This window comes from Lichenostomus cassidix, chromosome 2 (genome assembly GCF_008360975.1).
Source record: "Lichenostomus cassidix isolate B80296 chromosome 2, HeHo_3.0, whole genome shotgun sequence".
Lineage (NCBI taxonomy): Eukaryota > Metazoa > Chordata > Aves > Passeriformes > Meliphagidae > Lichenostomus > Lichenostomus cassidix.
In genome coordinates, this window is record NC_139482.1 from 110,036,452 (window position 1) to 110,064,080 (window position 27,629).

The 27,629-nt window shown below is 37.2% G+C and overlaps 1 protein-coding gene across 1 annotated transcript in view; it reads right to left on the bottom strand.

Annotated features, from left to right (window-relative positions):
• Positions 1-27,629, bottom strand: part of PRKDC (protein kinase, DNA-activated, catalytic subunit) — an 81,751-nt gene that overhangs the window by 48,515 nt on the left and 5,607 nt on the right. Inside the window, 31 exon segments of the mRNA XM_085052805.1 lie at positions 241-345; positions 1,270-1,455; positions 2,878-3,081; positions 3,237-3,395; positions 4,611-4,743; positions 4,869-5,077; positions 5,731-5,957; positions 6,954-7,208; positions 7,711-7,844; positions 8,827-8,926; positions 9,890-9,984; positions 10,394-10,620; positions 11,406-11,513; positions 12,754-12,906; positions 13,371-13,534; positions 14,835-14,925; positions 16,782-16,888; positions 17,302-17,461; positions 17,848-17,967; positions 18,378-18,464; positions 19,615-19,774; positions 20,423-20,538; positions 20,982-21,131; positions 21,426-21,563; positions 22,731-22,780; positions 23,845-24,013; positions 24,820-24,984; positions 25,805-25,951; positions 26,161-26,318; positions 27,301-27,331; positions 27,422-27,477. Of these exon segments, the coding sequence (XP_084908931.1) occupies positions 241-345; positions 1,270-1,455; positions 2,878-3,081; positions 3,237-3,395; positions 4,611-4,743; positions 4,869-5,077; positions 5,731-5,957; positions 6,954-7,208; positions 7,711-7,844; positions 8,827-8,926; positions 9,890-9,984; positions 10,394-10,620; positions 11,406-11,513; positions 12,754-12,906; positions 13,371-13,534; positions 14,835-14,925; positions 16,782-16,888; positions 17,302-17,461; positions 17,848-17,967; positions 18,378-18,464; positions 19,615-19,774; positions 20,423-20,538; positions 20,982-21,131; positions 21,426-21,563; positions 22,731-22,780; positions 23,845-24,013; positions 24,820-24,984; positions 25,805-25,951; positions 26,161-26,318; positions 27,301-27,331; positions 27,422-27,477 (4,364 nt within the window).

Genomic DNA, 27,629 nt, shown 5'->3' on the forward strand with positions numbered 1-27,629 from the left:
CATTCCTTTCTTCTGAGCAAGGGAAGAAAAGAGCGCATCTTAAACCAAAGCATGACATCTGTGATAATGCCTTCTGTCTGAAGAACAAAAAGGATGATTTACAAGTTTTAGGATGTGGAACAGACGAATAAAAACCCAGAAGTCCGTGATAAAAATTAAGCCAAATAACAGGGAATTCCATGAATAACTTAACATTCTAGTCTGGGGAGAGCAGGGAAGCCGTAGAAGTGAGCAATTTACCTTAAGATTTAAGCCTAAATTCTGATCAGTAAGTAGACTGGTATAGGTATTAAAAACAGCTGTAAATGCTTCATGATTGGTATTGAAAGAAACTGAAGAGTCTATCTGGAAAGACAGAAGAAATAAAAATTAGTTTTAGGGTTTTTTAACTACTCAAGCAGATTTGTATTAACAAACAATAAAAAGCCCGTGAGCTATACAATTATTCATTTCCAAAAATACACTGAATTAACAGAAAGCACATACAGAGTGATTTTGGTTTTAAAAGAAAAACTCTAAAAGCTCCTACACAGTATAAACAAAATCATAATATTGGATATTTTTCAGTACAAAAAAATACTAAGCTCCCTCTCAAAGCCAGGTTTACTACTGGTCAATTCAATGCCAGCTAACATAGCAATACAGTTCACATTCTGTGTCCTAACACATACCTTTAAAACAACTCAAATTTAAAATAATTAATTATAAAAATAAAGAAAGTTCTCAGTAGCTGATCTTTGAGCACATCTGCGTACAGTCACTCTGGAAGTTCTTAAAAAGACCCCACTAGGATAAGCAGGTAATTATATTTTCAGAATAGAAAAAACAAAGACCAAAATCTCAATGTCACAGAAATTAAAGGTCTTTAAAATCAAGATGATTCTGCAGTCTGTTAATAGGGGTAGAACTGCACTGTGACCTTCTGGATGCCAACATGACATAGAATGTTATCAGAGGCTGCTCAAAGTTCACTCTCTGTACTTGTACCAATTCTCCAAACAGAAAAGAGGCAGCTGAAACATGAGAAAAATAAAAAAAAAAAAAAAGGTGGTGGGGAAGAAGAGCAATATCTAGTAATTTCTGCCTGTCCCAATTTTTTTTTGTATTTTGTTAATAAAAACACCCAGATTCTAATATTGTCCAACTTTTTCCTATTTTCTTTTTTCCCCCCAAACGTAAAACATTTGACTTAGACAGCATTTCTTGAAAACACACTACAATTCCTACAGCACTGGAAAGGTAACCTGGATTTTATAAAGCAGTGCATACCTGCAGAACTTTTGCCAGCAGGGTCAAGACTGCCATTTTGCTCTCAGCAGATGAACCTTTGGCCCACCAGCTGTCCAGCTTCTCCCAGTTTCTTAGTACAGCTATCACCAGTTTTGCTCCTTGCTGCTTGCGCACAGCACGGTCCCTAAAACTCTGATCTAACATGCCATTCAAAATGCTACCAACCTGGAAGGAAAAGCAACAGGTAAGATTCTTGCATCCCAAATGGAAGGATGATAGGATCACTTCAGTGGTATGGGCAGTCATTAAAAAGAACCGTCATAAAGAAATGTTAGATTCAAATCTCAAAAGCATGCAGGAGAGGGGTCTCTGCAGGAAATTAAAAGCACACCCTTCTCAAAAAAAAAAAAACTTCTGTCCAATTTACTCCTGTTTCAATCAGAGTACAATGCAGCAATTCCTTCACACACCTTTTGTGTGAATATGGAGAAATAAATAATACTCCAGAATAAAGATCAGTACTTGATAATTCTAGTTAGTGTGAAGTTGAGAAATAGCACACGTGCTAACTTATTTGCATCCATTTTGAAAAGAAAAAACCCTTTGCGTAGCAGGTATAAACTAAGTATGCTTGAAATCTCTTTTCTTTAAAAACTAATAGTCACTATCATCTATCAGATACACTAAAAAGAATTAATGTATTGTGGCATGCTCAGCACAGGAAACACTAGATAATCATCACAAGAAACAGCAATTTAAAATATACACATCTCTCGACAATTTAATTAAACAATTTTTGATATCACCAGAAATTATGATTTAAGTGTTTTAAACTACTACTTGGATTCAACATCTCTAAGGCATTACATTTTAGATTATAAAAGAGCAAATAATTTTGAAAGGATTATTCTATTTTGCTGAGCATCTTTTAAATCAAAAGGTAAAGCAGACTTTTGATCTGTCTTTTTGACCCTTCTGTTTGTCAGAAGAACTGAAGGAAGGCTTCTCAGTTCAATGTTTCCTTCATGGCACTGAGTATGAGTTCTGTAAGTGCTGAAGACAAACAGAAAAAAGTCTGTTGAGCCAAACGAGCAGCACTGAGACCGAGTACATGACAAATTATCCCTTATTTATTTCAGGTCAGGAGGGTTGTCCATGTGTATGTCTCTCTTATTAATACTCTGATCTAGCTCTACTCTAGTCCTGTGGACTAAATGCCCATTAGTAGTTGGAGTCTGTTTTTCAGTTTAGTTTTATCCAAAACAAATCCAAGCTACTTGTTCTGTGCAATGAAAATCAAAGCACAGTAAATGGGTCCCTCCTCTGAAAGGATATTTTTGATCTGAAGTACTATGCAAAGACATCCTTTTTATGGATTACCAGGAGAGGTAATAGGTAAGCACTCTCCATTCAGTTTGATGTGGGATGACAGAGTAATGTCAGGTTGTCAGAGATCAAGAAGGTAGCACCAGCAGGTCAAGACAAAAAAAACCCCAAAACCCAAACTAAGAACTATCAATTGCTGTCTGAAATTCAACCCAATGCATGTTTTCCCCCACTACACACTCCACCTCTAACAACAATAATAAAATTATTACTTCCAACATTCCCTTTTGACTTTGTCCTTTTAAACTGTAAGTCAAATACCATTTGAGGATTGCTGACAGATGATTCCATAAGCTGGACTATGGTCACATCCAGGTTTTTAAGCAGCTGTTGATTGATGGTTTCTGAGAACAGGCTGTAGAAATACTGTCCATGAGAGAAATTCATCATGTGGTTCTGGGATGCTCCTGATAGTGGCACAGACAACACTACTGTGTTCAGCAGCAAACTTACTAGCTCCTCACACTGTGAAAATTAAGGTATAGAGAGAGTTATCTCAAGGACATTATATTTCACTTAAAAATTTTTAGAAAAGCACATGATTTTGTTTTTAAGCTCCCATCCCAAACTTTTAAGTTTTATTTTATTTTGAGTATTAAAACTGGAGAACCACATCCTACCTGCTCATCAATAGCAAAGGCCAGCTGCAGGAGTCGATCAGCTAATCGCTTACTGCTGATGTCTAATGATGGAAGAGATATCCTTTCACCCCCAGGGGCAATGCCTTTATAAACAACTGAAAGAAGCTTGGAGCCAACTGAGAAATGAGGCCCTTCACCCTGTGGAAACCAACAAAGAAGTGACAATAAGGTGAAAAAAGGCCTTCCAATCCATCTGTACAGTTAATTAAAACACTTGAACTCCAGATAATTTCTTTATAAAGCACTCGAAAATCTTCCAAATATTCTGATTCTCCTCCACCTTTTCAGGTTTACTTGGCTATAGAAGTAAAATGAACAGCTAAGTCAGGATGGGTGGGACACAAATAGTAAACCATGCAGCTCCTTGATTATCACCATACTGCAATCACAGGTCTAGATTTTGTGGATACAGAGGATGCACAGCACACAGAAATTAAATATTTTGTTACTTGTTACCTTTACTCAGCCTTGTAACAGCCTTACTCACAAATTCTCAGTCTTTGTGGCTGTTGCATAACTTGATTTCCTTCAATTGCCCAACGTAGAGATGTACTACAATTAGAAACTTAGTAAAAGGCATTTGAGTAATATAGTCTACATCCCCACACTTCAGAGGTCCCTGTCTCATTTTCCTGCAATTCAGACCCACTATACTGCTTCTGATGAGTCAGGAATTATTCATTTTCTAATTTCCCTCATCACTTTGAATGGTCTCTGTGTAAAAGTTGTTAAAAAATGCCTCCTTCATTGTCGCTGTTGAGCAGCTAGCAGAGTAATGAATGCATCGGTTCTCAGTGGCAAGAAGGAATGACCTTTATTGTTTTGATTTCATCACATATATAGAGTTCTCAAAAGTCACCCAGATTGGTCAGTCAGAAGCCTTCCCCCAGGCCTGATTGGCCAGGCCTGCACTGCCCAAGTTCTGGGACACTGTTGCAAAAACATCCAAACTTTATCTTTATTTACAAAACACAAGAAAACTTCTCATGGGAAAAACTGTGCTAGCCACACTTCATAGGATAGTTATTCCTGATTTTTTTAGCTTTCAGTCTTGTGAAGTTCACTAAAAGGAAGTTCTAGAATCTACATTCTGATTTCCAGAGTCTGGAGCCAAGCAGAAAAACACTAACATAATTATAAAGGTTATTCAAGCCTCGGTATTTTGCTACTCAGCGCTGTGGAATAACCATAAACCATTTATTTCTGATCCCATTCAACACCAGCTCTTCACTGTTGATCTTGTTTTAAACAACTTCATCTGATCTGTTCTCTGTTTTCATCCTCGCCTTTTACACAGGAAAAGCTCTTTACTATATACAAATCTTCACTACTATTTTCTGTATTAATAATTACCTGACCATGAAGAACAGAATGAAGCAGGCCAGATTTCTGGAGTTGCTTGCAGGCAGAAAGGACAGCACTAAACTTAACTTGATCAAAACGTGCCTCTGAATTAAACAGATCAACGGAACAAAGCTCCTCAAGGCTAGAGAGGAAAGAGAAGCAATAATGTTACATTAGTGCATCCATAGACAATGTTATTTGCTTTCCACTTCTCATGGTGAGTAGCATTTGTTCTAGACTCAAGCTTACCGGGAAGCCCCTGCTTACCTCTGTGGTGTGATTCTTTTTCTTAGGCACAATTTCAAAGATTCCTGATAGGGAGATTTCATCAGAGCTTTCATGAGTCTTACTGAGATATCTGGGAGGTTTTTCATGACTTGCACATCAGCTGTGTTAAAGCCTACATGTGATGGATCACACACTGTCATGACCACAAGCTCAATAAAGCTTTCATTTAGCAGTTTCTTCTCAAACAGCTAGAAGGAAAAAAACCCATTAAATAAAAACTTTAAACATTAATTTAGATTTCTCTGCTTAATTCTTCATAAGTTACCATTAATCCTATCTAAAATGAAACCAAACATGAAACAGTACCCATTCTCACTAATTTTCTCTATTGAAATGTCTGCCTTTCAATCAGTTATGCTAATGCACAGCAATTAGGCATCTATAAAAATAAACACAGGATATATGCTATCTCATCAAACTGCAAGTAAGAACTTTTAACCACATAGGCCTGGTTCAGTCTTGACTATACACTTTTAAATCCTGATGTACACCTCTGTTCACACTATGAGAGATTTACTGAAGAAACAATCACAGTCTCAGAACTAAACTTGCAGTGTGAATTTCCTAAGAGACTCGTAAGTACTGTAGCTCAGATAGCTAAATATGATTTACATTGCATCAAAGCCAGGCAAATAGAGAGGCCTGAATATCCATACTGAATTCAAGAAAGGCAGGTTGTGGAAATTCTTTCTGTCTTTTAAGCAGCTACCACCTCCTCATATTTAATGCCACCAGGAATCATACAGAAAATATTCATTGCAAGCACTCCACATCCAGAACACATCTATTTAACTACATATACAATTCATATTTTTTATCCACGACTGATTTTGGAGCCTACCTTCCAGAAATCCTGCTGGCACATTTCCAGGATCATGGTGACAAACTCCATGATTCGGACTATAATGGTACACTTGCTGTAGTTGTAAATGTCTCTCTCCTGTGGACTGAACATGCTCCCTTTTGAGCAGCAATCAAAGCACTGCTCTGCTGCATGGATATCATGCAAAGCAATAGTGGCAAGGAAGAACTGCACAGCTTCCAAAAATGAGGAACTTTTATTTACACCTGGGAAGAATCACACAAAGTTGAAATTATACAGCAGCTCTCAGCTTAAAAATATTATGTTTCATGATTGGAAGAAAACTGAGATGACAAAACAGAAACAACACCTCACACCAGTGTTTTCCAAAAGCTCTCTGCCAGTTCTAAATATTACCATTCTGGGCAATGCAGCATTGTACTTAGTGATCACTACAAGAAGTGACTGCACTTACTAATGATGATGGTGATTTAGGCATATGTAATAAAATGGATAAAAATTTTAAATCCCCAGTTTTGAATGACTTAGCTAAGCTAAGCATCTTACAATATTGTTTTAAACCAAGACAGACATAACACTGACAAACAGACCACCTGACAGACAGACCACCTGAAACTTTTACGGGACTATCAGTGAACAAAAGCATTTTGTTTAGACTTGCAAGAATAATGAAAAGAATAACCTTTTGGGAGACCCAAATGGCTACACAAGGTGTTATTATTTCACCTGATCAAAATTCAAATGCAGGGCTTTTGGACCTGATGCAGTTGATGCATAAGGAATTGAATAAAGGTAACATGTACAGGGCTTTAAGTGAAAAGGTGACTTCTTTCACTATTTTCTGATTACTTCCTCCAGATTTTAATAAAGAACAGGTAAAAAGCTTTAGAAGGATTTAAAGAAAAATACAAAAAAAAATCTACTGCTCTTCTGAGCAGTGGGAAATTAGCTGTACAGAATAATTTTTGAAGATGAGATAGAGTAAAAGAGATTGCTGACAAGTGGATGATTCAGATCTAGAAATGCAAAGATGTATTTCTAGGACTAAAAGGAAACATTCTTAGATATATAGTACTTCATAAAAAAAGCCCCATCCCATTACAACTGCCATTGGAAAACTTTGGGAGAGTTTGTAAAACCATCTATTCTGCATTTATAAAAGCAGCCTAAAGTCCAAGTCATCTTGGGTGGGCTTTGTGTAACACACATGAATGAACCTAATGCAACAGTTAATCACTCACCCAGTACTTCATCAGGCTTGATCATCTGCAGCTCAAAGAATGTATTGTAGCAATCCAGTGCTGCTAAGAACATGTCCATCCACTGCATGACAGCCTGTAAACTGAAGGGTTCCTGCATACCACGGAGAGTTGGCTGAGAAAGGATCCCAGATGGACTTTTGGCATCCATGCCACCTCCTTCAAATTTGTTAATGAGGAAAGAAACATCTCTGTTTTTTAGAGCATCAGCCAGCCAAGAAGATGGAGACTTGTTTCCTGACAGAAATAGAAACAGAAGTATAAATTCTCAAAGGAAAACACATTTCAAACTAGCAAGGAACTAGAGGCAAATGAACTAACATGCTCAAACTTTGTGTTTTCAACTGGGTCTTCTAGCAGAGAAGGTATTGATTCTGGTTTAGCCTTGGTCACATTCCTAAAACTGCCATTAAGGAAGAAGCCAATTTCACACCAGTTCTCCATCAACAAATTTTTCTTTTTTTCACTGGATCCAACAGCAGTTCTGGGCCTGGAAATTCTCCTTCCTGCCTGGAAGGAAGTCTGCAACAAAAGCCTCTTCTATGCCCAAAAACACGCCACAAACCCTGAGGTTCTCACAGTACCTGATTTGCAACATAAGCAACTACTCAGTTTCTATTTAACAATGCTGAGTGAACAGATATTTACTTGTAAGTAATAACTTGCACAGAAAACACAGACAGAAGGCAGGCACAGAATATAGAAACCAAGGATAACAGTGCACTGTAACTTAAAATACCTGGTAATAAGGGAACAAATTCATAGAAGAGCTCCATGGCTTTATGTCGGCACTCTGTCTGAGGTCGTCCACACTGCACTAAGAGCCACATGACAATGTCCTGAAGACACACTGATTTAGTAGCTGGAAATCCTCTGCACAAAAATATTAGGGATTAACAGTCCTCTTGACATCTACCAAGAAGCCATAGTCTTCCAGTTGAAAAAAATCAAAATGTTCCATGAGCACTATGAATCCCTTTTATCTAACCACAACCCATCTGCACAACAATAAAGAATTCTCCCACAAGCATGTCTTGTACTTTTTGTCTTCTCCTCACTTTACTTGGCATCCCCAGAGCCTAGTCCTTTCAGAAAACAATTTAAAATGCAGAATCAGGTATCTTCCCTTCTCTCTATAACTCAAAGAGGCAAAACCGGAGATTAAAGTTTAAATAAACCTGCACAGTTTTTCTCCATCCCCAGAGTCATTCAGTCTCACAGTTTATCAAATGCCACACCAGTGATCGAAATATAGACTCCACTTGCCAGTTTCTTTAAGATCCCTTGATAATTTGGGTGACAAGGGAACTAAGGAGGTCTCTAGTCCAAGCTCCTGCTCAAAGCAGGGTCAGGTATGCAATCAGCTCAAAGCAGCATCAGCTAGGTAACTCAGAGCTTCATCCATCCTGATACTGAATCCATTTTTGCCTCTTTTTCCTTTGCCACCCTTCTTTAATTGCTGATCATCCTGTTGCAGCTTGTCATTCTTCTGCTAACATTTAACAACCATAACAAAGTCTTTGGAGGAGTCTCCTCCAAGTGCTTTGTAGGACCAGCACTAATATTATTATAAACACTGTTGTGAGGGAAACATGCTTTTCTCTTCTGTCCGTCCTTGCTAAACTAAATCAAGTTCATCTTGCTGGAATAAACAATGACCATCATGCTCCTCTCCTATTATGTCCAGCATATTCCCCACCAGTGGTTTAACAGACCTATCAGGAGGTCTGTATCAGCAATTGCCACAGGATGAAATCCTCATTCAGAACCCCAAGCATTTAATGGAACTACTGACAACCTTAATTGAAACGCAATATTAAAGAAAAAACCAAAAAACCCAGGGCAAATTGCTGACCGTGGTACTCGCCGTTTTCCTTCCTTGTTCAGAGAAGATGCTTTATGCTTGATTATGCGCTTCAGGTGATTAATAGCATCACAGCATTGCTGGGCAGTACCTGTTAGAAGGAGAGAATGGACATCGATAAGTAAACACCTGTAATTTGGTTAAATGAATCAAGGTATCAGCACTATAGACATGGTACGTGACTTAGACAGAGGCTAATGGCTACCAGCTCCACTACCCTCTGCTTCTACAGTAAATTTTTCATGAGTGCAGAACAAAATCACAAAATACCAGACAGGCCAGCATGGCCAGCAAAGTCTGAGGTCTCTGGTATAAAACTGTGCATTTTACTTTCTGTGATCATGCTTAGAGAAACTGTAAAATTTTCCCATTTGAGTAATTCTTCTGGGGCCACTTCTATCATATCCTGAACTCTTCCTCTGAAAGAAATTAAGTTTCCTCACACCAACTTTTGGTTTTGTTTTTTTTTTTTTCTAATTACTATTAATTAGTGGAAGTTAAAACATAGGAAAAAAAAGAGAAAAGTAGGTTTATTGAAGAATCATTGGTACTGTGAAAGAGGTCATAGATTCTTCACACAACTACATACTGCTGTAAAGAATGACAAGGCAATGAGGAAAAGGTATCACAAAATGGTGGAAATATTTCATAGAATATATCGAAATGACAATTTTTGGAGTATTTTGTTTGTTATAAAAGAGCAGACTGATTCTCATCAGGCTACATTTTTACACTGAGTAACTGCAAAACCACAACTCAAATCTGAAGCACCACCAGGACTTTTAGTGTTATTACAAAATTGTAAATCATCGTAAATATGAAAAGGTTCTTTCTCCTGGGCTCAAAATATTCCACCTTTATACATTGCAAGTTGATTCAAACAGTTCCTAACTAGATATCAAATGACCTCTTTACCAATAATGAAAAGTAATTCTTCCTCTGTTGTAAAAGTAAGCAAATGTACTTTCCTTACAGTTCTAGTTTTTCTTTTTTAACCCAAGATTCAACAAGGTAACTTTTTGTTTCATTCCATAGTTAATTAATTGTAGCTCACCTAATGACTTCTCATCTGTATGGGCTAAAGCCAGACTTTCCAGAAAAACAACCAAGGCTTCAAATACAAACTGCTCCACCAGAGAATTTTCTTCCCTTTAAAAAAAATCAGGAAAAAAAAATTAGAAACATGAGTAGAAGAAGCACTAAGTGTAAAATTCTAATTAAAACCCAACAAATTAAATACTGTAAAGATAAACTGCACAAGATATTTACACAAAAAAGTACATCCAAACCAGTTTAAAAAACGGCAGTGAAATTTGCTGACCATCCTGAAAAGGCATAAAAAGCTTCCCATAAACTTGTGATGAAAATTTATTTTTATGTATCTTACATACTGGCAGAAAGCTCAAACTACAAAAATATTATTAAAAAATAATAAGCTGACTAACTGAATTTTACAGCTATCATATACATCAATAGAATGAGTGTCAACGGATGACTATTTGAGTTCTGTAATTACTACTTTTTAAGTTAGTTACAGTTTCAAGCTCTGTTTGCTCACCTAAATTCTCTGTAGATACTGTTAAAAGCAAGTGCTGCACCCAGTCTCTTGAAAGCACTGGGGTGAAGAGCAAGACTGTACAACCGTTTAAAAAGAGACTTGGTGTTTACTGGGCTTTCTTCCTGCTGTCTGGGTGTTGTCTGCTTGATAGACCATTTCAAAAATTCTCGTATGCACTGACCACAGAAATCTCTCAAAGTGCTGTCAACAGGATCCACTATGCCACTCTGAAATTACACAAGATTATTTCATCTCAAGAATGAGAAAAACCCTGCTATTGTCTCAGTGAAGTATTGGAGCAGCTTATCTGCATTGCATTATTTGCAAATTAAAAAACTGTATTCACAGTTTACCAGAAATTAACAAAGATCAAAATTGCTACTGTCCAAGGGAAGGGCAGAACTTTCAGCCCCTACAGAGCTGAATTACACCTCAAAATCTGGATTTCTACTCCTGTCTCAACTAGGAGTGTAGGAGTCTTGTCTAAGACACTTCATTTTTCTGATGGGTGAGTCTCCTCTGCTTAAGAACTGGTGTGACAACGACTTTCATTAAAAAAAAGTACTCCAAGCCTCTTGATCTACCTTGCCTCCAAACACTTCTGTTCAGTGCAAAAGCTAGTTTTAAATGCAAAACCAGCACACCTGGTGAAGGCAAAGATACTTAGAGAAAAATTAAGCACACAGCTAGGCATTCAGGGGATCAATGGTGAATGTACTTCAGTTGTTCCTAGTACATACTGATGATAAAGAGTGTTTCATTTATCTGAAGATGATATACCTGTACTTTGAGAATGTCAAAGAAAGAGAAATCCATCATCAAAACCTCAGTTAAGAAACATTAAACCATTGTTGGAAAATAAATAAATAAACCAACCATTTTCTTTCTTTCAAATAGTTAAGGGGCCATTCTATCTGTTCATGTGTTCCTGGTTGCTTCAGTAGTAAAATGATGCTAGTAAAAAATAAAGTCACATGGCACAGAAGGGAGAGAGGAAAGACTTACAACCTACCAGGATAGCTTCCAGGAATGCCACAGTATCTTGACTCTCAAATTTTTTGTTGTTAGTAAACCAGTGAATGAGTTGCATGACTAAAGGCTCGTACAACTGTCTTGCTACCTGAAAACAGCAAATGTTAACTACATTTCTAGGATTAATACATTTCTATGACGCTTTGCTATTCAAAATACATAAGAACAAAAAACAGTACTTTGAAAAAGAGTCTATTTAATATTACATTCCTATATCAATGATCAAAAAACCCCAAATAATCAATATCGGTTAGATGCTTTCTATTCAGCTTGTCTCAATGATCTCCAAGCTTACTTTCAGTAATCTCCTGTCAGACAAAGAACATTGCATGACCCAGACCAATATGGCAATACACAGGAAAACAGGGATGTATTTTTCTTAATCTGTATTTAGATCTTAAAATCTTTATCATTATTCTAACTTCATGAATTTCAACAATATTAACTGTGAATCAACCTGATTGAGTACTGCCATACTGTAACAAGAAGGCAACAAACATTAAATATACTTATTATATGAAACTTATGTTAAATATACTTATATATGCATACATACATGCTTCAAATGCAGTGCATATGTGCCTGTGGTTTGGACCAATCCAGACATTATGTACCTATGGTTTAATTTCAGCCACATGCCAGCAAAAGAGGTTTCACCTAAATTGGTAACACAGCTTCCTATATATTTTACCAGAACACGGAATCCCTTTGATTTAAAAACAGATATGGATGCCAGAGTTCAAACAGCAGTCTCAAAAGGGACAAGACCTGTCATTTCAGTGGAGATGAAGCTACGTGTCTGTTCTGTTTTGTGCAAAGGAGCAGAAATATCAAGTTCAAATGTCTGAATTAAATATATCATCTCTAGGTATCAAAGAGGCAGCTACAAATTCTCTCCCAAATGCTCTGACTGTAGCTTTGCTCTCATTCAATGTCAAAATAATCTACTTCACCTCCAATTAACTTATTACTGAAAAACTATAGAAATTAAATATGGTAATGAAGAGTATTACTCCCACAAACTCTCTGAGTGAATCTTGAAACTTGAATCTCTCTTCTACCCTCCTCTGAGGTACTCTGAACTACACTGAGTTATAGAAGTATTTGAAACCAGTATTTGAAAAGGTTTCGACCCCACTCCCAAAATCCAAACAATCCATCCCTAGAATAGAATTTCAGGTTACAAAACACACTGCATTTCAGAAAAAAAACCCAAAACAACATGTTAAGAAAACTTCAAATAGGAAAAATTCTAAATAAAATTATTAAATAATTCCCACATTTAAAGGTATTTGAAAAAGCTAAAATTCATATAAATAAGTGTTTACCTGGTCTATGTCACAAGCAAGATGAAGCAGCACTGGAAATACTCGCTTATGTAAATGATACATAGGGGGAGGACCCTGACGTCCTTCTGGCATCTGAGTGCCTTTCCCCAACATATATGTGACTATGCCATGTAGCAACTCACATGCTGCAACCTGAAATTTAAAAGTCCCTTTGGTTATGCATCCATTACTTTCACAGAGAACACAAAATAGTGGGCACAAGAGAAAGAGTCATATGAAAGGGTGTATTTTTTTTAAATGCTCTGCTGGACTGAACCCACAGGTTCATAAGCAGGGCATGAGAAGGAGGCTGAACAACACTGAAGATTCACTAGTTTAAAATATTCGGTTTTATGTTAAATCTAACTCTCAAAACACAATGGCTGTCTGACAGAGCTTACAGCAACTTCTGCTCTCTAGTTTCTAAACACTCAGAATGGTGTCATCATGAAAGAGTGTCAAAGAAGAACAATAGTGTCCTCATGAAACAGCACCAAAGAAGCACATTGCTACCTATGAATTAATTAAAACAGGTGTTCAGTAACAAGGAAGACATTATTTTATGCAATTTTATCAGCCAGCATGAAGAAGTATGTAGAAAAAAAAAAAATCAATACTTTTGTTTGCCTGTCACTTGCAGAAAGAGCCAGTTCAGTCACACGAGGCAAAAATAAGTCCAAGTAGATGACAGGCTTCATATCTGCAAATGGTACAGCAAAGCTCAGGCGCTTTTCAGTGTCCCAGGATACACATTTCTTCATCATCTCTTCTGCAGAGGTAGCTGATGCATTTGAAAAAGATGAAAAGAAGTTTAACACAATACACACAGAGCGAGTATTTACTTAGCTCAGTCAAAAAATCTGTAACCTCCCAATTTCAGTTAGATTGCCATGCAATGTTAATGCTTTATAAATTACTGAAAAAATTGTAGCAAACGTTTCAGTTGAGAGCTGCAACAGTCTCCAGTTTTAATACAGGTTAAGTCTGGAGACAAGTAAATCCAGAAGACAATGAATCACAATTTAGAATACTTCTGTGAGACATCCAATATAGTACTTTCATCTTCTAATGTTACAGAAAATTCTTGAATTCAGACAAGAAAATCCAACATACTGACTCCTGCAATTGCACAGAAAATGACTACATTTACAGCCGTTTATAGCTATCTCCTCCCAAGAAAAACTGGCATACTTAGTCCCTTCTCTCCCTTTATTCCCATATTTGTTAATTTGGTTAACAAAGTCTGACCATACTTTGTATTTGATTTCCAGAGAATAAGGCTACTTTCCCATAGTATTTTTGAGTAAGTAACAGAGAAATACTTGGCACAAAGAAAATCGATTGTAAAGGCAGAAAAAAACAAATTTAGCAGGAAAAGAAAGGAAAAAAAGTTCTATACAACCACATTAATTTTTAGACTAAATAGATTTTGTGCTGAATTTAACCCTTGAATCTCGTAGTCAGGTACTTACAATATAGTTCTCCATTTCTGTTTTTATTAGATCATATAGTATTTAATATTTAAATTATAAAGCTTATTCATAGACTGGACAGAGAAAGGGAGAAAACGTTTTGTGGGTTTTTTTTTGAGGAGCACCCAAACGGAACTCTGTGACCTGCACACACTAAAGGCATGTACCTTAAACTCACAAGTGAAAAAGTAAGCTTGCTGAGATTTATACAATTCGTGACTGCAGTTCTTAAACACTGAATAAAGTGAGAACTGTAGTGAAAAGGTGGAAACAAGTACTAAGGATTTACAAACTGGGACAAAATTTTAAAATGGCTTTGCAGTGAGAAGGCAGAGGGGAATAAATCAAACCATACACTCAGATGCACTGTTTTTTGCTTTTACCTATAGTTTGCTAAACAATTTCTGTACTCCATATTAAGTTGGTGAATACATTTGCTCTACTAAACTCCAGAACTGAATAAAAGCAGTTTTGTTTAAATAAGAGCAATAAAACCCAGATATCCTAGAAAAGCTCACTCATTCTCCTAAAGTGATGTTGAGGCCTTAATGAAACCAATTTTCAAGAGACAGAGCAGAGGCATATAAATACTTTCGACAGGATACTTACCTGTAATTAAGTTGTGGTTAATCTGCCCTCCCAAAGACCCAAGGAGGTGTGCCACTCTAGTCCTTACTGCTTCCAACGAGGGACTATTATCCTAAATAATTCAACAGATTAATATTATGAAAGAACTGTTACTTCTATACAGAAGTAACTTGGTTTATGGAGTAAATGAATGTTTTATGGCTTTTATTGAATACAGATGAAGAAGGTAAAATGAAGAACCCATGACGAGAAGAATTGCATCATACAAGAGAAGAGCTCCAGCTTAGTAAGCAAAAGAAGGCAAGACTGGAAAGCATTTCCATTGCATTTTGTGAGCTTTCAATTCCCATTTCTCAAGTAAAATTTTATTATCACAAGTAACACATACCTAGAGAATGACATAACAGCGTAAAAAGCAGAAAGAAATCTGAAGCAAAAATTGCTCTTTTCATTTGCTTTAAATCCAGAACTTAAAGTTTAGATCCTGTACCCATACAGAATCGTGGAATCATTTACATTAGAAAAGACCTGTAAAGACATCAAGTCCAACCATTAAGCCAGCACTGCCATGCTCATCACTAAAGCATGTCCTCAGCTGCCATATCCACAGGCTTTTTGAATACTTCAGGGATGGTGATCCCACCACTTACCTGGGTAGCCTGTTCCAATGCATGACTACCTTTTTCATGAAGAAATTTTTCCAAACAGCCAATCTAAACCTCCCCTGGCACAACCTGAGGCCACTTCCCATTGTCCTATCACTTGTTACCTGGGAGAAAACCAACCCCCACCTGGCTGCAGCCTCCTTTCAGATAGCTGTAAAGAGCAATAAGGTCTCCCCTAAGTGTCTTTTCTCCAGGCAAAACAGTGCCTCTCTCAGGCAACTGATTTTCAGAAGCAGCCTGTATGGGATATAAAATTCGCTCATTTTGTTTCACAGAATGATTAAGGTTGGAAGGGGCTGCTGGAGGTCATATGATCCAACCTCCCTGCTCAAGCAGTATCATCCTAGAACTCAGGGCACAGGATTACACCCATTACATCCAGATGGTTCATGAATATCTCCAGTGAGGGAGACTCCACAACTTCTCTGTGCAATCTCAGTGCTCAGTCACCCACACAGTAAAGAAGTTCTTCCTCATATTCAGATGGAACTTGCTGAGCATCAGTTTCTGCCCATTGCCTCTTTTCCTATTGCTTGGCACCACCAGGAAGAGTCTGGATCCATCCCCTTGACACCTTCGCTTTAGGAACTTACAGGTACTGATGAGGTCCCCTCTTAGTCATCTCTTCTCAGGTTAAACAGGTTGAGCTCTCTCACCCTTTCCTCATAAGAGACGCTCCAGTCCTCTAATCATCTTTGCAGCTCTCCACTGGACTCACTCCAGGAGCATTATGTTTAAAGACAACCAGGTCAGAAAGAGTTCTATATATGGGAGTAATTAATAGTTTCATGCCCAAAAATAGGTTTATTCCAGGCCAGTTTGTGCGCTGGAATATACAAATAAAACTACTACACTTATACTTGAGAGGCCACTGGTCAAACTAATATGTATGTTGGCCTCTAAAGACTACAAGCCTATCCACAAGACAATTTAAAAAAACCCCAAATACTTACACATTCACAAAATTCTACTGCATACTGCAAGGCTGCTAAGAAGGGAACTGATTTTGGGTGCTGGCAATAATTTTTGTTGCCATAATGTATCAGTCAAGCAATGATACTGACTGACAGGATTTCTTCAGTCCCCTTCCTCTGCTTAATTCCCATCCTCACTCTGGAATATGACATCTTTCCAGTCATGTTGATGTAACAGCTTCTTGAGCGACACTGTAGAATGGAATTCATTAAACTCATCTAAGGTAGAAATAGCCCTTATAAAAAAAAAGGTATGCACAAAAGAAAGAAAAAGAAGCTGTGGCAAGGAAGGATTAACATTTATCTCTAAATGGAAAGAGGGTTCTTACCACTGAAAGTGTCTTTGCCTTTCTTATACGCTGTATCACAACTTTACTACGTCCTTTCTGGGCTGCTTGAGAAAGTTTCCTTACTTCCCAGTTATTCTGAGATTCAACTGATGAACAAAAAAAACCAGCATATCAATACCAGTTTATTATGTCAGTATCTCATGGACCTGCTCATTGTTTCATTTAAAAAATCCCTGTTTTGCCCATTTTTATTTTTAAGATGCAACAATTATTCTTTTATTAAGGAAAATAAATCTTCTAGTGAAAACTAGGACAATTTAAGCAAACAAAGGACATATCACAGAGAAGCAACAAATAAAATGGCAACAATTACTGATTGTTCAGCAGAAGCAAGTAAATCCTAGTTTAAGGAAAAAGTACATTTTGGGGTCTAAGGGAAGTTGTATTTTTCCAACCACAGAACGTGCACAATATAAATAAAAGGTATGTCACATCAACATCTTTATAAAAAAAATATTTTAGTCTTCCTTAAGACTAGCAGATTTTTGCATGTATGTACCTGAAGATGTAGAGCTTTTCAAATAACCGTCAAGAAGAGGCAGAACATCCTTGTAGTAGGGCTGCATCATATGTCTGGGGATGTGAGCTGACCAGTCTTCCAAAGCATCCAGGCCCAGATCAGCCATTGGGGTACAGCTAAGGCCCAGCTTAAATGCATTCTAAGTGCCAAATACAAAACTATCAGCCCTTCACATTCATTGACCAGCGTTACTTAATGGTAAAAGAGACAAATTTAAAAGCATTTAGCGTACAATACATCTCCCTTTGTAATAACTTTTCTCTGTTTAGCTTCTTACTCAAGATCAGTGCAGGAGGTATATTTATATTGCAACACAGGCACTAAGAGAGTCTGCTTAGTGCAAAAGCAATTTCCATCAATTTACTTGTTTATCCAAAGAGTCAAGTCATTTGTATTCTATCTCATTGAAGACTGTAGAGAGCTTAATGGTTACCTGAACAGCTCAAAAGGACACTGGCTTTGTTACAGAATGTTTGTACATATCTTAGGGAAAAAAAGTGTTAGCTGTACACCACTTTGACTCACCTGCAGTGCAGGAATATATGCTCTGATATCAAGCATGATGATGTCATGTGGTAAAGAGAGCAAAAAAATCAGACAAGACGCCAGCAACTCATCCTTATACTGTTTCATTTTTGCTGCAACCTATAATTCAGATAAACAGATTGAGAACAAACATAAACCTTTTAAGATCTTAACTTGCTGTATCAACACCCATGCAAAATAAACATGCCAAAACCAATACTGGAATCTCATTCACCTGCAGACAGTTACCAGAAGTATTTAGTTACCAGAAGTATCTACACCAGTATCTAGTTACCAAAAGTATTTATACAGTTAGTTACTCAATCGTATATGAATTGGTGACCAATGCACCTCTTCTGAGATTATGTAACAAACAGACAGAAAAGGATCTTAAAACCCCACTATGTTGCATAGCTCAAAAAGCATGAATATTTCTACTGTATGTGTAAGATTCCTCAGAAGATAAAATTTTGATTGAATCACATATGTTTTCACTCAGACTAAGAAAGTTAGGGAGCAAAATTCCTTACCTCTTTTCCAAACTTTACAAACAGCGCAAAGCAAGAGCTTTTTTCTGGGTCTTCAGGACATCTTTTGAGGCTCCTTGGACTGACACCCTACCAAACAAACCACAAGTCAATAGCATTAAAAAGCATGTAGTACACAGTACAAATACAAACCACAAGTTCAACTCAGAATATATACATCACAGTCCAATGTGAAACCAGTATCAGTGAAAACTTGAAATGTATCTTTGATCTTTCAAAGGTTAGAAATTAACATTAATACGGTGCACTGAGGGTCAACTTTTTTGAATACACTAAATATTATGCAAACAAACAAGAGATACATGACTGAAAAGTAACTTGCCAATGGTTTAACTTGCTCCACCCATCTAACAAACCATAAAATCCCAAACTTCCCTAACAGCGGATGTCCAGGTGACAAGAATGCTGGTGCAGTAAGAAAACAATTACAACAGCATCCACAGTACAAGCATCTACACCAGTGAGTTCCCAAATGTGCTTCACCTGGTGCCATCAGCAGCAGTGGCAGGGACAGCTCTGGGCTCTGTGTTGGGCTACACGCCCACAGGTTTTAGCCCAACAGCTTCCACACCACAAATAGTGCATGCACCAATAGGGCATCATATTCCCTGTGGAAACCAGTAAGTGCAATGGGAATACACCCCTGAAGTTGAGTAATTAACTCATGTTAATAACTCATGAGTTAACTAACCCATATATGTCTCTGCTGTTCTGGTTAGATTGTTTCTATCCAAAATACCTTTTATACCACCTGCACTGCAAGGGTACCGCCCATCTCTCTGTTGACCCAGCTCAGGATTTTGGAAAGAGCATGGAGCATGGCAGAGCACTGGAACAGGCTGCCCAGGGAGGTGAAGGACTCTCCCTCTCTGAAGACATTTCAAACCCCCTGGATGAATTCCTGTGTCACCTTCTCTAGGTGACACTACCTTGGCAGAAGGGTTGGACTGGGTGAATACTAGAGGTCCCTTCCAACCCTAACAATTCTGAGATTCTGTGATTATGTAAGGATGGTGTCTCTTCAGAAACTGGGCTTCTAGTTTAACTTTTGACTTTCTATGTGCTTCGAACTATGGAGGCATAGAAAATTATAAACATCTGAAACAGCCCAGTAACAGCTCCAACAAACTATTTCCCACAGTGCATAAAATACTATACATACAGAACTGCACATGCATTAATACAACATGTTACTCCTCCACTGGGTAAAAAATCTCACCTCAAAGTATTTTATCTTCTTGGCAATTTTCATTGTAACAGAGAGCAGCTTGTAGAATCCACTAATAAGAGGTAGTCTTGTTGAATGTATAATGAGCTCGTAACCAAAGGAATATACCCAAGGGTGAAAGTATTCCACATGTTTATCTGGAAGTATCTCTCTAAAACAGATGCACAGAAAACACAGGGAAAAAAAAGAAAAAAAGAAATGAAATGTTTTATTTTTTAAACTTTCATCTCAGTACAAGAAAGAAATATTGCTGTAACAGAGTAGTTACAAAGATAGAGCAGCATGCTGCCTTCTGAGGCAAGCATAGGAAGATTTTCTTTTTTTTTCAAGAGTGCAAAGCCATTCCTTCCTTATTATAACTCATTATTGAATTTATACAAACACACATCCTCACATATCACATTTCATTACTGCACCTCCACAGGCAACAAATGCTGAACCTTTCACTAAACACCCCTCACTAGACTATGAAGACTTTAGTCTCTGAAGTATTTAGGATATATGGCCAATATAATACTGAAAGCTACAAATTATGCTGAAAGACAATGACATATAAATAATGAAAGTGAATGCTAATGAATGTCTCTTGTACTCTTTAGAAAAACCTGAGCTGATGAGCTTGTGTTTACCTGTGGCCCAGATGTTTGAAAAATCCTTCCTGTCTCCCTGCTAAGCATCTTACACATTTTGAAATGTGATCTATCAAACTAACTCAAAAACAAGCATCTTAAATATATCTCACCTCAAACTTCTTCCAACCACTTTGTAACTTACGAATTACATAAAAACATATCAATACCTGCAGAATTCCACTAGATTTATAAAGGCAATAAAATCTATTGGCTTTGTTGGCTGAAGGTTTGAAGCAGGGTCAGAAGAAGGCCCAACCAAAGCACTGTCACTTTCATTTTCATCCTGAAAATAAATATTGAAGAAAGAATACTGAAACAACATAGAAAGCTTTTACACCCTTTTTCCTATATAAACAGTCTGTCTTTTTCTAGCTGTTACTAGGTAGTCTGACAAATGAAGGAGTAACAATTGACACATCAGTAATTGAAAGGAAAAATAAGAGATGCCTGCTTCTGAGGAAAAAGTAAGTAAAAAAATGAAAATCAGTAGATTGCACAGTAGAAAGCCTAAAATAACAGATTCTGTGAACTTCTAATGATTCTGGTTTTTCTACATCCTAACACTGCAATGCAACATTCAGAAATATTAAGTAAAATATTTTATCTAGGATAAACGTTACTTCAAGGACACTAAAGGGTGCTATCTAGACATAAAGAAAACAAAACAGGGAATATAATCTTGGTTCCCCTCCAACAAGAGTTCACGGATAGGTCCTCAGGTCTCACCTGTTCACTAACATCCAGTTTCTGAACAGTCAGGTCCAATTTCTCAATAATCTTCAAAACAGATTTTACAAGTTCATCATACAGCAAGCGACTCAGGGATTGCAGTTGGGCATTTTCAGTAAGAAAGTTTGCATCTTCAAAAACACATTCCTTTGTAGGACAGAAATATTCATATTTCAGAACACAAATGAAAATTATTTCTTTAATTTAGAAAATAACATTTAAATGATCCAGAGAATCCAGTTTTTTATATTTCTCAGCTATGAAAGCATAACTTAATTCCTGCTTAATTCATTTATCAGCCATAAAATCCAACTAAAACCAGGAAACAGTCCTTCTACAGCATGACATTTAGAAAAAGTCTAAGGTTAGAAAAGCAGCAATAAGATGGTAAGGCTCAGGATTGAGTTTCCTTTTGTATTTCTACGTTAACTATGTTTTTACCTTCATTGTGTCACAGCTCAGTAGACTTCTAAAGAGATACAGATAGTCCTTATAAGTTGGTACTTTTGATCTTCGTGTCCCAGTTTCTCCAGTTTCAAAGGATTCTTCAGATCCAGAAGTTTCTTTTCCAAAAGAATCCTGAAGGGACACAATATTTCTCAGAAACACAGCTGTGGTGGTTTGACCTTGGCAGTGTGGCAGGTGCCCACCAAGCCACTCTATCACTCCTCTCCTTGGCAAGATGGGGAAGGGGAAAATAAGATGGAAAAAACTCATGGGTCAAGATAAAAGCAATTCAATAGCAAAAGATGACTAAAGATTTATTCTGTCCTTCCCAACAGTAGGCAATGCCCAGCCAATTCCTTAGAAGTAGGGTTTTGGTACATGGAGCAGATGCTCCAGTAGACAAACATTTTAACCAATGCTGCCAACCCCCTCCTTTCTTCCAGCTTTTATTGCTGACCAGATGTCAAATGATATGGAATATCCCTTTGGTCAGTTTGGATCAGCTATCCTGGCTATGTCCCCTCCCAAGATCTTGTTCCCCCAGCCTATTGGTGAGGGGGGAATGGTGGAGAGCCAATCTTGATGCTGTGCCAGTGCTGCTCAGCAGTAGCCAAAACACTGGCAGGTTATGAACACATATCCAGTTACAAATACAAGCACAGCTCCGTGAGAGATGCTATGGGAAAAATTAACTCCATCTCAGTCAAATCCCAGTACAACTGCCTATGTAACTATTTAAGGCATGCCAAAACACAATGTAACAGTACTGTTGCAGGTAGAAACATGAAATGTTTAGCTTTCTACATCAATCTGAAAAAGCACAAAACAACCACCTCCTTTAAAAAAAAACAAAACTCTGAAGATCTTATTCTAGTGCTCAGTTATTTGAGAAATTCTAGTTATTCTGCTGAACAGGATTTAAAAGCTTGTATATCCTTGTTTAGCACAAGAATTCAGCAAAATTTTAAATGTCCAAAATTTTTAACCTGGAAGAAAGCTGGATGACTTTAATTACAACCAACTTTATTACAGACAACCTGACCAAACAAAAGGCTATTTCCTGTAATTTTTTTTATTTAGTACAAGAGCCATATCCACATTATGCTAAGCAGAGGTAGGGATGAGAGACTAAGAACAAATGAGCGAATAACTAATAACAATAATGGACTAATAACAAAATGGATAGTTCTATTTTTGTTTATTTGGGTCTTCCCTTGTTTACTGGGTTAGGTTGTCAAGAACTGTAATGTACAGTCTAGGAATCTGTATGCAATAAATATGTTTAAACAGTTATTTTACCTTTGAAAATGTGATTGGCTTGGAGAAAATTCTGATCAGTCCCTGATGCACTGAAACAAAAAACAAAATTGCCTGAATGGATTAAAAGAGGCACAGCATCCATATCTCTCATTACACTAACAACGAAACAAATTACTCTTCTTTTTCTTATATTCTGTCATGGTAACAGAGAGGCAAAAGAACAAATTTTTTTTTTTGGTTAAAGAACAAAATAGCCCAAATCAGAGCTTCGACTTTAGGATGTTTCACAAGGAACCAATCCTAGACTTGCTTCTTACTACTTTTTCTCAATACTGCTTTGACTTTTTCCTGATTCTGAATGATGACCAAGGCATTACCCATAATGCCATCATTGAAAAGGCAACAATTCCCAATGACTCTCATGGACTTACAATCTCCATGGTGCTTGGGTGCACCACTTCCCAACTCAAGAACATGGGAAACAATGAAAATGCCCCAGCAACAGAGAAAAGCCATGATAAATAATTGAAAGAAATTGAAAAATAACTTCTGAAAGTAATTAAAAGGAAATGTCAGCATGCTTGAGACTACTAGAACTGTCAGTTACCACTGCTGACATATTCAGTATTACATCCACAGAACTGTACCTGACTAACTGCATATTTGGAATTTTAACTTTTACTATTTAAAAGTTCCAGAGCATGAAAAGAATTGCATTTCTAACAGAGATAACACTCACCCTATTTTCTGTGCTATTTTGTAGGAGTAATTGAAAGGACATTGAATTGATTTTTGTACACTTTTCTGTGAAATCCCTTTCTTCCCATAATCCTTCAGAGGAGGAATGCAAGTCTTATCACAAACATGTATGCTCCTGCCCTTAATCATATCCACTTTGTTATCCAAAACAGTTGTTAAATGCATTCCTGAAGTTATTTAACAGTAGATATTGAAAAATAACACCATGAAAACACTCAACCGCCATTATTAGAGAACAGGACAAGCTTCATTTTTGATCCTAAATGGCTATTCCATATCTCACTCCTAGAATCACTTATGCAATTTAGGTAAAAGAAAAAACCCAAACCACCAAAGGAAAAAAAAACCAAACAGGATCCCAAAAATTTCAACAAAGTTAATATCATAGACTCACCCACAGTATTAATAAAGCTCCAGAGAACTGGACCTTTTCCTGAGAGGGACAGAAACACCTTTATTATAGATTTGCAACAGACTGGCTGCATTTTTTCACTGTACTGTGGAAAGCTGTTGATTTGCAGCACAACTAGATGTTCAAGAACTGGAGTGTATACTTCAGGAACCTAGAATAAAGAAAAATAAAACATCCGTCATGCAAATGATGCAAAATTATTTCAGCAAGATACTTTGTTACAAGAGTTTGCATCATGATCTGCTCTGTGAACAAGGAGAGACTTAGCAAGTGCATTCATCTTAGACACAGAAAAACCCCAAACAAAGAAACGAACAAAAAGCAACAAAAACAAAATCCCCCCAGATAAAACTAAACAAATAGAATAAGAAAGTTTCCTAGACCACATTATGGAAAGTAGCTCCTGAACAGATTATTCAGTGAATCTAGTCTTAAGCTACTAGAAAAGTACCAATTTAATTAAACAACAATAACAGCATTATAATCTGTTCATCCTTAAGCCCCTGAATATAAAATGTATGCCACAATCTTACTTCAAAGCCCTCATTTGAACAGACAGCGTAAAACAACAGGAGAATCAAAGTATCAGCCTCAGAGAACATACAAGTATCAGTACCAAAAGACAAAGCAGCAGCAGAGTGGTATAAACACATAAAGGGTATGATTATGTCCAAATAAAGAACCTAAAATAAATAAAAACATATTCACGTTTGGCTACCACAGTTTTCATTTCAGAGTACTGTAGCATTTTATTAAGCATTTTCAGTGCATTTTCTTTATTCAAATAAAATTCTATAGAGCATCTTCCTCATATTCTTCCCTTCCCCTAGGGGCTAGATGTCATCACATTTCATTTAAAGAAACACCTTTTACCACAGGTAAGTTCACAGCTATTACCTCCTTATACATCTATAACCACATAAAAGAATTGGGTGGTACTTTAAATACTCCACTTACTGTATCTATATGGAATATCACACTTGCAATGGACTGGAGGAAACTTGGTAGCTGATACAGATGGTCATCTATTGTTTCTGCCTCTGTGAGGAACATTTGCTTACAACGCTGAAGGAGCTCCACATACATGTTGCCAACATCCTCGGAATGTATGGCTTTACAGGGCTAACAGAGAGAAAATAAAAACCTGGTTTGGCAATTTGGTAGAGCTGAGCAAATGCTTGCTGTAGCACTAAAACCCAGCCATGTTTTCACTGAACTGTAACAGGAATAATATTTGAAGTTTTTTCAGAAACTCAACACATCTGAATAAATTAAGTTTAAGTATTCTACTTGCTACATGTACAAGAAACTGGAATGGACTATAATAATAGTTCACTAATGCAGTGCAATTTACTGTGAAAGTACTTGAACTTTCAGTTAGATGACTTCGTATTTAGCCTGAAAAACATGGAATTTGGCTGTAAATATGTTAAATATGGCATTATGGATGCTAAGATTCACTTAGTTTGTGGTTGCTTCACAAATCACCTCCGACTGTCCTGCAGTCAGCAGTGCCTTTTAGCTGTTTGAGTAAGATTCCTGCTCTGCAGGAATTTCTGAACCACTTTCACAGCAAAGTTGGCCTGGATTCTACCATTTAAATGCAGAGAGAGAGTGCAAAGGTATTGCCTATACCTAAGGAATTAAGCACATCCTTAAGTTTTGTGACAGCTGTGTATGAAGCTCCAGTTTCTCCACTTCAGAGCTTGTGCACAAAAAGGAACTACAACCCTCAAAGCTGCAAGTGCTCCCACAAGATTTAGTATATGTTTCAAAAGTTTTCATCCACAAGGTATTTTACAATGTAGTCAATTAAGTCCAACACCTAGTCCAGAAACCCTATTAAATGGGCTGTGTAAAATTACAAAATGCATGGTATATGAATCCTAGCTTTACATCCGTTCAGTAAACTCCTTTATCAGAATAATTTTTCTGCACATACTGCTGCAAAAAGGCCATATCCACGAATGGCAATGGACAATTCTTTGCTGCTTGACTCCATTCTTCTGATGATTCCATAGAACTGCTCCATGAAGAACTGCAATTTGCTCTTGTGTAGCTCTGCATCTTTAGCCACCATTAAAGAAATCTGTAAAACAGATATAAACATTTCAACGTTTCACAAAAAATTTACAGTACATCTTAGTAGATACCTAGCTTGTAATACAAAGCACTTCAAATGAAATAATTATTTATTAAACAGATTCACTGAACTTCCAAGCACCAAATAAATATCCCCTCTACTTCGAGAAATTTAACTTTGCTTTAGACTTAGAGACCCCAGTGAAGTTACCACACCTGCTTGAGGAATGAGTCTAGTGCAGAATGACTGGCTTTCTTCAGCTCTGGATGCGTGTGGCCACACCATCTGCACATTGCTTCATAAAGGGACACATAGCTGTCCAGCAGCAAGGCTCCAAACTGAGCAGCGTGCCAGCTGAACAGCTGTAAACCAGCTGAAATTTAAAACAGTTCTCATTAAAAACCAGACTTACATTGCACTTTACACAACCAGCCTAGACTATGAAAGTCCACATTAGGACTTTAGGTAGGTAGATCCACCATGACTGGAGGGTATAAAACATATTCCTCTAGCCATTACAGTATCAGTACCCAAACATTACAAATTTAAGCAGAAAAACAACCACCCAAAATCCTCTTTTTAAATGTTCACCATTATGGAAAGCACAGCTGTATTCTGAAGTAATTTACATTAATATTGAAAAAGAAAGGGACTTAAGTGGTTATAAATAAGAATACTTGATTGCACAATTCAGAAGGATCTGGTTTCTGTTGTCAGGACACATGCAGAAGTCCCCTCCTGAGCCAAACTGTGATGCAGACAAAGAATTTATCTTGACCTTCAGATTACAGGTAACATCGCTACTCCAAATATAAGCATAAATGAAGTTTCAAGATCCTTAATGAATTAACTGGGCAGAGGGCAGACTATGTTTAAAGAGGGTTTTACCCCTAACAGTTACCATGGGCCTAGCACTCAAACCTTGCATTCTTGCAATTTCTGCATAAGCCACTCACATTCTTTTTCTTCTTCTTCCAGTGAAATTTCTCTCATTTTTTCTTTTAAATCAATCCACTATCTTCTCTTTTCCCCTAATTAGCTACACTCCTCTTATTTCTACTCCTACCATTCCTTTTTCCTTCCTCACACTATGGTTTTGTACTACCCCAGAGAAGCAAAGGGTATCAAGTGTAATACTGCTACTCACAAGCTGATTAGACCTTGACTAATTTAACCAAATACATGCTAATCTCTTTAGATTCCAACTTAAACTACAGCAGCTTTACCCCCCCAGCAAGAAGATTGAAGACTAGAGCCATCTGAACAGTGACAATAAAAAATAAACAACTCCAGACAGAAGACAGTATCTACCTCAGCGTGAATGGAAATAGATGGAATGAAAAAGTACATCTTACCTAGAGGTACTGCGTATCGCTTCTGATCAACCTGTAATATCAGAAAAGGTTTGTCACATGTGATTTACTCCTCACCAGGGCTGATTCAGTTATGCAGAACAATAACGTGTGGCAGATTTACCTGTGGGTTGATAGCCTTCACTGCAAAATCAAAAATCTCCTTTGCAGTCAGAGGATCTGTGAAACAATCCAATAGTGACTATTTCACTAGTGACAAGCAGCAGGTAGAATGAAGACAAAGATATTTTCATCAAAGCTTGATATGAAGAAGTGATTTTGGAAAGCCTTATATATCTCATTTTAAGAGACAGAGATCTTTTTTACCTGAA